At 36.7% G+C, this 13201-nt stretch overlaps 1 protein-coding gene across 1 annotated transcript in view; it reads left to right on the forward strand.

The window, feature by feature from the left end:
• The window catches only part of PTPRK (protein tyrosine phosphatase receptor type K), a gene marked incomplete at both ends in the record, with an annotated part of 369996 nt that overhangs the window by 300947 nt on the left and 55848 nt on the right, over positions 1–13201 (forward strand). Inside the window, 2 exons of the mRNA XM_079550348.1 lie at positions 2359–2632; positions 5805–5841. Of these exons, the coding sequence (XP_079406474.1) occupies positions 2359–2632; positions 5805–5841 (311 nt within the window). The remainder of the gene's footprint in view (positions 1–2358; positions 2633–5804; positions 5842–13201) is intronic.

A 13201-nucleotide genomic window follows, 5' to 3' on the forward strand; every position in this document is an offset into this window, starting at 1 on the left:
AATGAAGTTTAGAGATCGCATAGATCAGAATCAGTGTAGACAACTTTTTAATGATGAGATTTATTTTCTGTGATTTGGGAACATGTTCCCGATACCTCCATATGCAGAATTAGGTTGTTTTCATTACGCAACAAAATTGAGCAAGTGGGCCACTGCAGGAAACAGCTAAAACACAGCTGTCAATCAAGCTAGGCACAGGTTGTAACTTGGGCTGCTGTTCAGTCTGGCACCTGTCTAAGCAAAGGATGCTGTGTCTCCACTAGACACACAGAAAGAATTTTCTAGCTGATACTAATGCCTATGAAATACAAACAACATGTTTACCACTGCAATACCTATTTGAGCTGGGGTTTTTTGGGAGGGGTAAAAAGAAGGGTCTGTTACAGGGGCATCTTAATTTATCCTTTATCAGGTTGGTTGAGAGGGACTATACAGATTTTCATCAGTAAACAAAAAGGGTTTTGATCTGAAAAATAATCTCTTCATGCAAAATGTCGGCTGGGGGGCTCCTCACCTATTTAGGACTAGTAATATATGTTAAAAAAAAAAAAAAGAAAAAAACCATGGACAAGCAAACCATTACCTTTAAACTGTCATTTAAACCTTGATCCCTTACGGTCTTTGCAGCCAGTATGCACTTCACTTTTCATTATGCAAATTTAGCTTTGTCTTCTTTCTTTGCATCTTACAGTGAAGTGTCCTTTCTGTTATGAGTATGCAGAGTAACATATCATACATTGAATGTTGCTTTGGAATCACCAGAGTGTTAGTAAATGGGTTTTAACAGATGGCATCACCAAGGGCCCAGAGGTAAATGGTTATATTCCTGTGTGTCTTGTTAGCCTACAATGTTGCAGGAAAATACTGCCAGAAACTCTTTCCAAAGAGGATAGCTCTTTGGACTAGTTTCTTATTTTTTCTCTCTCATTTATTCCATTCTCCAGTATCACACTTCATCTTTGCCACTACAGTTATTAGGTTTTCCGGGCACTGGTAGCAGAGAAAATTGACAAAATAATTTAATGTTGCCCCATAAGTTCTGGAAAAATGAGGATTGTCTTGCCTTTGTCTTTGCCTTTTGGAGTCCCTGCAGCAATGCAGTGAAGTTTCCAGAACACCCCTTGATTTCAGTTTTTCTGTTTTGAAATCTTTAAAACAAAACCAAAACAGAAAATTATACTTATTTAGCTGAGATGCTTCAGGTCTCATCTGTGCTCTTAGACATATTTATTTTATTAATCTTGATAATGAGGTGAGCGTTTGTAAGAAGGTCTTTCATGTATCCTCTCATGTATCTACACATAGATGAGAGTTTAACTGAGTATATATGTATTGTATACATACATATATACTTGTTCATACAGTTCTTAGAACACAAACAGCTGGGTTTTTTTTCTTTCTTATAAACTGAAGAATTGCTTCCTGTTCTCAGTACACAACTTCTGTGTACCTAGCTCTGCTTCTGCAGAGCAGGGAGAGATGATGAGTTGGTAGCATACTGCACTTAGGTAGTTCCCCTGAAGGAGAGAGAAGAATTATCATTACCTGTTCTATTTTGAGAAGGTGATTTTGAAAAGTGACCAACCCACAGACCATTTCAAGATAGGTACCGGGGGGCTGGGATGGTGATTTAATAGGCCGAATGCCATCTGCTTCAGCAGTTTCTAACATTTTATCATTGACAACTGTAGAGGAATGAGGCAGTCTATCTTGGTGGAATGGACAGATTTCTGTCCATCTGTGCCTGCATTATGGCATGTCACTTGTACTTTAGATCTGCATAGCTCTGAGCCAAGATAGAAGCCACAGCAAGGTCAAGAGGTGGAGAAGCCTGTCAGCACATTCTGTCTCTAATGATATGACAACTGCAAATTGGTGTTTCAAGCACAGCCTGGAGGCAGTCATTATGTTGGGCCTTGAAGCTGAGCTTTCTCTAATATCATTGCAAAGGAAAATGCTAACTTCAGATGTTTCCAGACGAAGAGTTTAATCTAGTTTAAAGTCAGATTAATTCTTGTGTTTATTCAAAAGGAAAAAAAAATCATTGTTAGGGAGTTGTGTAGATATACTTGTATTGTTGTTGTTCCTGGAAGGATAGATGCTGCTACTTTTCAGTGGCTGAATTAGACAGCTTTGCTATCTAATCTTTGTATCTTTGTGTCTTCTCTGCATCCGTGCATCCACTGTCTTTTTTTTTTTTCCTCTTCTTTTTTTCCACTTTTTTTTTTTTTTTTTTTGTTGTTGTTGTTGTTGTTGTTGAAGTTTATGCAAAGCAGTCAGGTAAACATTTTTACTAGACTAGACACTTGGCCATAGCAGGTGACTTTAAGGGTACACATTTTCCCTCTGTTTCTCTAGCGCCTACCAGATCGTTGTTGAGGAGCTGCACCCGCACCGAACGAAGCGAGAGACAGGTGCCATGGAATGCTACCAAATCCCCATCACCTACCAGACGGCTCTCAGTGGGGGATCGCCATATTACTTTGCTGCTGAGCTGCCCCCTGGAAACCTGCCAGAGCCTGCCCCTTTCACTGTAGGTGACAACAGGACCTACCAGGGTTTCTGGAATCCACCACTGGCTCCTCGGAAAGGCTACAACATCTATTTCCAGGCCATGAGCAGTGTTGAGAAGGTGAGTGGCAACCACACCTTGCTCCTGGAAGTCAAAGATGTGTGCCTGTTATCATGAGAGCTGTCCAAGCTGGGCCTGTTGGAAGTAGCACCCTTCATTTCCATGCTATGACAGTACGGTAGCCTGCCATTCACATTTCACGCCATCCTTGTGTCATAGTAAATGTTACTACTTGAAAGTTTAATACCTCTCATATTAGTAATATAAGTTATTATAAAAATTAATATTTATGCCAAGTATAATGTATTAGAATAATATATAATAACTATATTACTAATTTGTATATTAGTAATATATATTTTATACGTAACATAATAATATACTAATGGTATATATTGTATGCTATATATTTATGTAATTTATTTAATATAGTAGATATAATAATATAAGCAGCAATATTAGTAATATGCATATTAGTAATATGCATATATATTTTATTTATAATGTACATACTAGTATATAGTATATGTATATGCTATATGTATATGCTAATATATATATACTGTATATATGTATATACTAGTATATAGTATATATGATATACTATATATACTATAAACAGTAATTGTCCAAATGTAGTAGTATGAGTGCTTTGTCTTCTTGGTAAATGGCAACCTCTGTTCTTTCCCCAACTCTCTCAACTGCAACTCTTATTACTGCAGGATAAACAGAATCAGGCTGCTCAGCAGGCTGATGAAGAGTTATAAACTTATGGAGAGTCTCACTCGAACCTCAAAAAGTAAAAAAATTGGCTTGAGTTAAAGTAACTCCATACCCATGGTGTGTTTCTGAGAGCCTTTATGGCAAAGTCTGCTTCAGGAATGTTCAACTGCTGTGCAGCATTCAAAGTGTGGCTGTCACTCACCTTCATTACCTCCCCAGTGCTTCCTTTTTAGCCCTGTTGCTGAGCACTGTGGCTGGCTCTGTGCATATGAAAGAGAAAAAAGCGGCAGGAAGTTAAACATCACAGTGCACTCCAGGTGGGAGGAACACCATGGCTCTGCAGGCAACATGCTCTTGCTCCTGAATTGTTTTTCTCTTGCAAAGGAAAGTAAAGGTAAAAGTGGTAGGCACAGAAACCTCAAATAATTAAAAATTTAGATTTTCAGTCTTTAGTTTAGAAAACTGGAGGACTTGCTGTAAGACTGTCTACAAGAAGTATCCAGGTAACTTGCTGTAAGACTGTCTACAAGAAGTATCCAGGTAACCCAGAAAGGGGCTGCTTGATAGCAATATTGATAGCAGCTGGTGCTCACCAGGAGCAGGAAGGCAGCAGGAGCCATGTGTGCCCTTCCTTTGGGGTCTCTGCTGTGATCAAATAAACCACTGTTAGCAAAGGGGCTTTGCCTTGGTGCCTGTTGAAGACATCTCGCTTTCTACCTCTGCTTATGAAAACCAATTGCATCAAGTCAGGATGAAGAAAAAGCAGAAACTGTTTACTAGAGCTGTTTGAAAGCTGAAAGCTTTTCCTGATGGAAGCGCCTGTTCTGATTTTCATCTGTAAAACTTTAGGAAACAAACAATGCAAAATAAAAAACAACTCTTAGTTACACATTTCTATGTCCCTTACTTTCTATGTGTAATTCTCTTTGTTGTTGGCTTCCAGCAGTCTAAATCATGAGGAAATTCATTTAATTACCCTAACAAAAAACTGCAAGAAAGAACAAAAAATATTAAATGTATAAATAAGATTTTGTTTTTACAATTTGACAGACAGTAGAAGATAAGGAAAAACAAAATACATTTTATCTGAACCTCAAACTTCAGTTTGTGAGAGGGTTTAATACTGAAATGATTTTCTCTGGCATGATTTAAAACTTAGGATCAGATTTCAGTTTCTAGAGAGATTTGAAGGGATGTTTTAGAAGCTGGAGTTGCACTGCATTCTGCCTGGATGCAGATCTAGTGGTTGAAACACAACCTCTGGGCTACAGAATATTTAAACAGATGTTTTGCTGTAATCCGGGAGGATCACCAAGATAGTCAACAGAAAGTGTAGTGTGCTCTGTGGGAGTGGGATGAGGGTTACACTGTGATGTTATTAGATGTTTTGAACAAGGGTAAACCAGTAAATCCAGTCACTTGTAACAATACTAGTTAGGTAAAATTTGTTGATAGCTTTCATGGAGCTTTCATTTAGATTGAAAAGTTGTTTTTGTGGAGCATCCTCACCTCATGACTTGGCTCATTCTTTACATACTGTTTTCAAAAGTTACTCTTGGATCTTTAGGAGGAAAAAGAGCCCAGGGGATCCACTGAGGAGGCAGTGCTGGTGGTGGCTGGACTACATGAAGCACACGTCATAAAATGAAGCTGTCATTAAGATATTTTCTGATTATATGATAATATCATTTAGTATGATATAATATAGCAATGGCTGCATCCTGTCACTCAACCTTACACTATTTCAGTGTGTTTGCCTTTAAAATTACTACACATTTTTCAAAAGGATCAGAAAACACCTTTATGGATGCCTCTTATTTGTTCAAGTTGTCTGAAGTGTGCTTAACTTAATTGCTTAATTGCTTCAGTTGCTGACCAAATTTCTGAAGGAAGAAAAGTAATAATCAAACTACATAAAAATTATCTTTGCATATCCCTGTCAAATCACTGTCTTTTCTGGACAGAACATATAGGTTGTAGTTCAAGTATGTCATATGTGAACAGATACCTGGGCTGCCTCCCTGCAAATTCCACCCTCAGAAGCATGAAGGAGAGGATATGACGGAATGCTTCAGGTGTGCCTGAGCATGCCTGTATGCAGCAAGACAATTTAGTTTGGGCACAGTGCTAAATAAATGTACCTTATTGCTGTATTTCTATGCCATGAAATAATTATGACCAACAATTCTCCCTTTTTTTCCACTGTAATCTCACTGGATTCTCATGGCGTGATTTAAATTTTATTTGAATAATTTGTAATTTTGCTACATCTTCTCTCCCCATCATTATCATGGACAGTGCAGTTCCATGTCTAGGCAGGTTTTATCCATCTTGTTTCTTCTGTAAAGGCAAAATGACTCAGCCTTCTCCCCTGCTAAGACCAAAGCCCTGAGCTTCCTGAATCAGTGTCCTCAGCTGATTGGCAGGTCTAGGATTAATTTATGGAATGGGGAAGGCAAGAAAAAGAAAACTGCTCTGACTTTTTTCTTTAATTTTCCCTTCTCAACAGGAAACCAAAACTCAGTGTGTTCGAATAGCTACCAAAGGTAAGAGGTTTTTCCCCCAAGCAAAATAGCGTTTTAATGAAATGTGGAGTTTTTGTTAAATGACTGAACCAAAACCAGTACCATTCTTGTATTTTGAACCACTTGCTTTTCTTAAAATGTAATAGGCTGCCACTTTTTATTCTTTGGTATTGCATCAAAGAGGCTGCTGTGCAATACTCGGAAGTTAGACAAATTCAGGGCACCTTTTTTTTTTTTTTTTTTTTTTTTTTTCTTCCTTCCATCTATGGTTTTCAAGATCTACTTTTAGGCAGCTGAGGCATTGCAGGCAGCAGATAGGTGGGCTGAAGACTAGTAAGAACACTTAGTTAAACCATCCATTATGCTAACAACTATTTCCAACCAGTGGCAATGGAGATTTTTTCCTTCATTTATATGAAGGACACAGTAGTTAATTTTCATAAGTAAATCACAGCGTTAGATAGGCTTAGGGGAGGCTGATTTGAGGAAAGCTTGTATGCTTAATAACAAGTGTGGCTCAAGGCTTGAACTGACTACTCAGCACTTAGAATAAATCGTATTGACCTCACATACAGCAGGTTAATCACATACTACTCACTCAAAAATAGTTTCATCTTCAAACGAGGACTTAGTCGTTCTGCTTATTGTTATCTTTTGCTTTGACTGTATTTATGTAGCTATTCATTCTGGTTGCTTGATTGAAACAACATGAGAGTTGTTTGAAAGACTCCAGTAGCATGAACAAGAGAGGACCTAACAAATGCTGAAGTGCACTACTCTTCAAAGGCCCAGCAGTGCTTACACTGTCTCTTTCTAATTGCATATTGATAAGCACTGTAAAAGCAAATTTAAATATAAGCAGGCAGGCATTTAAAGTACTGCTGTTGCACGTCAGCACCATCTTTTCTATTGCTTCTTTCAATTTAATACTTGTTCCAATTAAAAGCTTACGGCTTTAATGAGTTGGTTGTAACAAAGTGTTTTTCTGAGAAACTGAAAATTAAAATGTACTTCTCAAAAATTTGTTCAAACCCTTTTAATGCATAAAAGGCTTTGCACATATCATTCCCGAGATTTACCTCCTACCTCTGTAAACTGATTAAATAGTTTATTTACTGGTGTCAAACTGATGAAAGTCAGTGCATTTAAACTGAAGTTCTCATACTTTTTCCATCTCTGTATTGCAGGTGCATTGATCTTATACACTTCTGATAACATAATGTACTGAAGTGTGAGTTTGTCTGATAGATGTTGCCAAATCATTACTAAAATATTTTGCTGTTTTTGGCATGCCTTGAAAAAATATTTTTAGAATAAGTTGAAATGCTTACTAGTGTCTGGAGTATTAAAACACTGAGTTAATTTTCTTGGAAGAAAATACTGAAACAGCAACAATTTGAAAAGTTTTCTCCAGAGCATTTCCTGATTTAGTATAATATGGGATTTCCTCTATATCTGGGCACCTGTTTTCACAAAGCTTCTAAGAATTTGATGGTTTTGTGACTTTTGCCCTTTTGCAGATTGGACTGAATTCACCAAGAGAATCTTAAGTTAATAGATGTGGTGAGAGAGAATGAAAGCTTTGATTCTTAAGGAAATTATGCTAAAAATAACTCCTTGTGGCGCAGATGTTGGGTGTAACATATCTAAATCACCATTTCCATTACAAGGATGGCCCAGAAAATGAACTTGAATACTTTTAGCAAATAGAGATTAAGGTAGCAAATAATAGAGATTAAGGTAATAGGTCAGACGTTTATTAAGAGATGAGGAATGTTGCATTGCTCAGCTAAAAGGCAATGCATTTAATTTCCAATATAAAGTTCTCAAACTTACTGAATCCAATTTGGTTAGGCAGAGTTCAACTTGTATGCTCATCCCACAATGAATATATGGTAACTGGACCTGTCTGACCAAACTGCTGCTGTAGGAATGAATGCAAGATGCACCATTTCCATGACAGGCACTTGAGAGTAACACATCATGTTGAAGACTGATCGGTATATTTTAGAGCTGAGTTTGAACATGTAAAAATTTGAATGGGTTTCCACCAGTGCATTATATTGGATTTTACAATCTAAAATTTTATCAACTGCTAACAGAATGAAACTAGATTAACATGGTCATAAAACAGTGATGCTTCAAATTATTTAGCACGTAAACAGACATTTAAGAGGACTAAGGGTCAGCAGAACTGTTATTAAGCAGAGGAAATATGAAGTTGACATTTCTGACAGTTTTTAGGCTGCCAGCTTTGAGGCTAACACTGATTTACATGTATTAATTTGTTTTGAAGACTAGAGAAAAGAAAATAATTAGAAGAAATCTACTGTAGTAGTAAAGAAGTGGCGGAATTGGCTCTATTCCAAAGTATTTAGGAGGGATAAATGTAGACCAAGTTTTATCACTCTGCATTTAAAACATGAACTTCATCACCTCCAAAATTCTTTTCCCTTTTGGTTTGCATTTGTATTGCTAGTTCAGGCAGCATAGAAACTCTCCATCTCTCAGCACATTTGGTTCATACAGATGGATGAAAATGCTATTTGAGATGATGTGCATCTGGAAGTAATTGTGAAATAGCAGAAAATTACTTTTTAATCTGATTTGAGAAATAAAAAGGTCTGGGTGGTAACATTTCAACTACAAGTGTGCGTTTAGTTCACCCTCATTATTGCTCTGAATTAATTTCCATAGCAGTTGGGGATTGATCCAAAGACCATTGATGTCAATGGGAGTTTTTTGCTGACATTAATGTGCTTGGGATTAAGTCTTCAGAAGTCATAAGTCTGTCTAGACCATAATTATTTTCTTGAAATTGTTCCTGATGATGTTTCTGCTCTCAGGGAAATTTGTGAAAGTTAAATGACCTCCTGTAGTGGAATGTTTATATATGTATGTTTTACTGATTAATGCTCAAATGAGAGAAGATGATCAGATGTTAAATGTATATGAAATGAAGCTCCTGTCTGTGCTGTTTGTATATTTGGATCAATGCCTGTAAAATAACTTTTGGCTGTACCAACTTAATAAGTTCTGGAGACCTTAATGACAGTCTAAATCTAGGAAATAATGCAGATGTTACCAAAGTCACATCCTTCCTTTCACTCATTCATAGTAGAAACTCAGTGTGTTTAAACTTTGGTTATCCTTTCCAGAATTTTTGTCTCACAAAGAGATTTTTACTTGCTTGATGAAGTTTTCAAAGATGGAAACAGTTTTAGCAGTTAACTGAGGGGCACCTCCAGGTTTCCAGACACAAAACCTATAATACAATTATATTTGTATATAATCAGCTTCATTAGTTTGTCCCTGAACTAAAGCTAAGCCATATATTCTACTTCTGAGAATAATTATGAACAGAAGTAATTCTTAGTTTCTGTCCCCTTTCCTAAGTATTCAAGACTTTGGTTCTATTCCTATGTTTTGAAAGAGCTGTTGACAGCTTTTGGTGAGAAAAAAAGTAGAATAAATATAATGAATCAATCTAACAGCTTTCCTAGATACTTTTTTTTTTTTTTTTTTTTTTTAAGATACATTGCGTAGGGAATTTTATTTAGTGCATGCAAAAATTCCTGTATTAATTTAGTTAGTCTTTGAACATTTTGATTTTTAATTAGTAACTTTATAAGAGGAAATAGACTAATGTGGTCTCATTAATCATCAATCAACAATCATCATGAGAGAATCCTGAGCCCAAAGATATAATAAATATTAGCTTTCCATGATTTCAAGATGTTGCATTATTGCTTTTGTCATAGATGCTTAATAAATTACTTTATGTGGATGCTATAAGCAGATTGAATCCTTAGAAACCTTGGAGGAACCAAAGTGTAAGCATTTCAAATGTAAGACCTCAGCTGTTTCTAGTTAACATTCAAATATTAGAAAATGGTTGGATTATCATTTGCTGCTCTAAGTGAAAGAGGAGCATCTAAGTATATATGCTTTTTAGTGATTTCCTGGTTTCTTTGGTCTCTAGCTATAGTGAATATTGCTTCATTATTAATCATATTGAGAGCAGTCGATGTTTTGCATCCATTGTCGAAGAATATGTAGAAATTTACTGTTCCTACAAAAATTATTAAAATCCTAACTTCAGTAGAAAATCTTTGATTTCTCTTATAATACATATACCATTAAAATGATCCTTTTTAAATAACTATTTGCCAGGGCTGCAGTGTTTTTTTTAATCTTCCCTTTTTTCTGTTCTTTCATCATTTCTTACTTGTCTCTTCTTATGTCTCTATCTTTTTGTCATGCTTAAGTGAATTTGGACATAATTTTGCAAGTGTTTAGAGAGGGTGAACTGTCATATTTTGATAGGACTTGTTTCACTGGTCCATTTTGCTTGTACACCTATCCTAGACAAAATACTTTTGAGCAGTAAAGATGCTTACAGTGCATCTGGACAGGAAGTACAAGCAGGTCTTTTCATTACAAAAGAGGATAGAACTCCAGCAACATCTAGATTAGAAGTGTGGTCACTGATATTTGTGAAAGCCGTTTATGGCTCTAAAATCAGTTATCACTATGTTTCTCTTTATCTATTCAAACACGTTTAACTAAATGAAATGTAATTCGACATTGTTGGGAGGAACATTACAACAATTTATTAAACTATTTGCTTGTCATCTCTGACAGAGTGCTAAATGAAATTCTACAGTTAGCCACCTAGAAACAAGGTGCAGCATCACCAAGAGTAGTAGCACTTCCTAAAGACTGTCAAATGTGTTGCAGAGCAGCTTGGTATGGTTGATTGGAACTGCTGCCAAATTACTCAAATACGGAGATTAAGTCAGCTTTGTCAGCTGTGTAAGAAGACGATTGCTCTTGAGTTCAGGAGCATGAACTGCTTTCCACTCTGATGGGCAGCTGCATGATAACTAGGCTATTTCTAGAAAAATCCTGACCAGAAGGATATGCAGATGGACTTTGCAGGAGGGAAAATCTTTGTAGAAACAGTTTGGTTTCTGCCCATCAGAGCAGAGAGCAGCTATAGGTATTGTGTTTTTTTGTAGCCAGGTAAATACAAAGTGTAAGTGGTTTGGAAGCACCTAGGGGCTTTTGTGCAAATTCAGCAGTCTGGGAAGGACTTTGAATATTTTTTGTGTTTCACAGTGATGTGGTGATAAAAGGATTCTTGATCACAGTGGACTTCCATAGCCCTTCACTGTCAAAGTCACAAAACAGATTGCGTCCTTCACCACTTCTGATTAATATTTGTTGAGTCAACAGGAAAGGTATCCACATTCAGTACCATACAGACGACAGAATATTTAACCTGAACATTAAATCAAAGGCCACATATCTGCTGACATTTGTTACTTGCTCTTTGCTGATGACTGAATATTGTTTATTCACATATATGAAAGTGGACAACATATTATTGACTATTCCACCCCTTCTGCCAAGTGATTTGGTCAGGCCATTAGCATAGAGAAAAAAAAGATTCTGCTCTAACCTTGCTGTGATGGAAAATATCCTTAGGCACTAGTCTACACTGAGAGTACACTACAGAAATTTGTGTGAACAGCTCTGCTACTTCAGCAGCATACTTTTTAAAAACAGCACAGTTGAGAGCAAAATCATGCAGGGAGTAGCAAAAGCCTGTGAAGTATTTAAGACATTAAAGCAGCATGACTGAAATGAGAGACATTTGGCTTCAAACAAAAGTAAACATCTATTAGGTGCTAGTTGTTGCCACTCTTTGTATGGCTACAAAGCTCAGACCAGTTATAGTCTCCACATCAAGCATCCAGACCATTTCCAGTGCACTGCTTTCAGGCCCTTGCTACCATAAAACTGCAGAATGTTACCTCGGATGCTGTGCTCTTAAATTGCTTTCAGATTGTTGATGCTGAAGCTAGATTATGGTAGGTCTAGTTATTCCAGACCCAGCTAATTCTCATGTTGGGCAACAACTTGCCCAAAGCCATTTTCTATGGGCAGTTAAAATGAAGGGAAACCTCGGAGGTAGCATAACGAAGTGGTAAATGGGCAGGTTTAAGGCAAATGCTCACTTATTTGTCAGCAGTATCATAGTGTGTGAAATTACATCTGAACATTTTCTGCTCTGACAGAGAATACATACTTACACCATCGTATCATGCAAATAAAATTAAAATGGTGCTGTGTGGCATAAGTGAATATGGTGAGAAAGAGATTACATCTTTACACTTTGCAGTATCATGAAAGCGAATCTCTTTCTGTGATAATAAAGCCAAATCCTTATGTTTTGATGGGAAAAAAGCATTGTAATCACAGCCTTTGCATTGCTGGTGCTATTGTATTTCTGACTCTATCATTTAAAAGGAACACATATGGAATATGTAAATTGTATATTTTTTTAAATCTGATATGAGGATGCATTATTAAAATGTTTTCTGTTTGTGCATCTTAGTGTTTGAATCATTAGGCAATGACAGGACAAGCAGATCATTGAGGGCCTGGAGGAACTGTTGAAGGAGCTTTTACTACTATGAGTATGTTTTTAACAAAAGTGAAAGGACGACTTTTTCTATATGAGAGCAGGAAAGTGAATTCTACAGTTAGCATAATTGACACTAAAATTGCCTCAACATATGGAAAGCAGTTATTTGCACAAGCACAGGCACTGTTTTAACATGATCCCTAATTTTTATTTATACCGTCAAGATTATCTAAAATGTTTTCCTGTTTCATTGACCTATTGTAGTAGAAAACACACAACCGAGCAAACCTCAGATTAATTCTTAATATGTTTTTGCGCACTGTGCTAAATTAGGACTGTCTTACCTGTTTTGAATCTACTCTGCTGCATTCCCTAGAGTTTTCTAACAAATTTTATTAGAACTGGTAATTTAACAAGCTGTCGTAATTTTCTTGAGGTGCAAAGGTGTTTACTCACGGTTGTTTGGTGTTACTCACTTGTGGTAATTTTTAAAGATTTAATCCTGAATGTCTTACTATTTGATGTTATTTCAAAATTTAGAAAGATTGTCAGCTAGTTTTCATTCTACTTGAAGTCACTGAACCGCAGTGTTTATGCAGGTACTTATGTTCATTTATTCATCTTCCTTAATTCTTCCTTTTAAACATCCGAAGGAAAGGGTTACCATTCCTTATCCTGGTGTAAAACTTATTAAGACACTGGACTATGAATCTTGCCATAGAGTATGTGGAGGCGTTCCTCCAGGCGAACACCCTGGAGGTGTTCAAGATGAGGTTGGATGGGGCCCTGGGCAGCCTGGTCTAGTACCAGATCTGGAGGCTGGTGGCCCTGCCTGTGGCAGTGCGGTTAGAACTTGATGATTCTTGCTGTCCCTTCCAACCCAAGCCATTCTGTGATTCTATGATTTTTTTAACTTGGTTAAACATCCTTGAAAATTTGTATTTTGGA

This window comes from Tetrao urogallus (genome assembly GCF_951394365.1).
Source record: "Tetrao urogallus genome assembly, chromosome: 2".
NCBI classification, from domain to species: Eukaryota; Metazoa; Chordata; class Aves; order Galliformes; family Phasianidae; genus Tetrao; species Tetrao urogallus.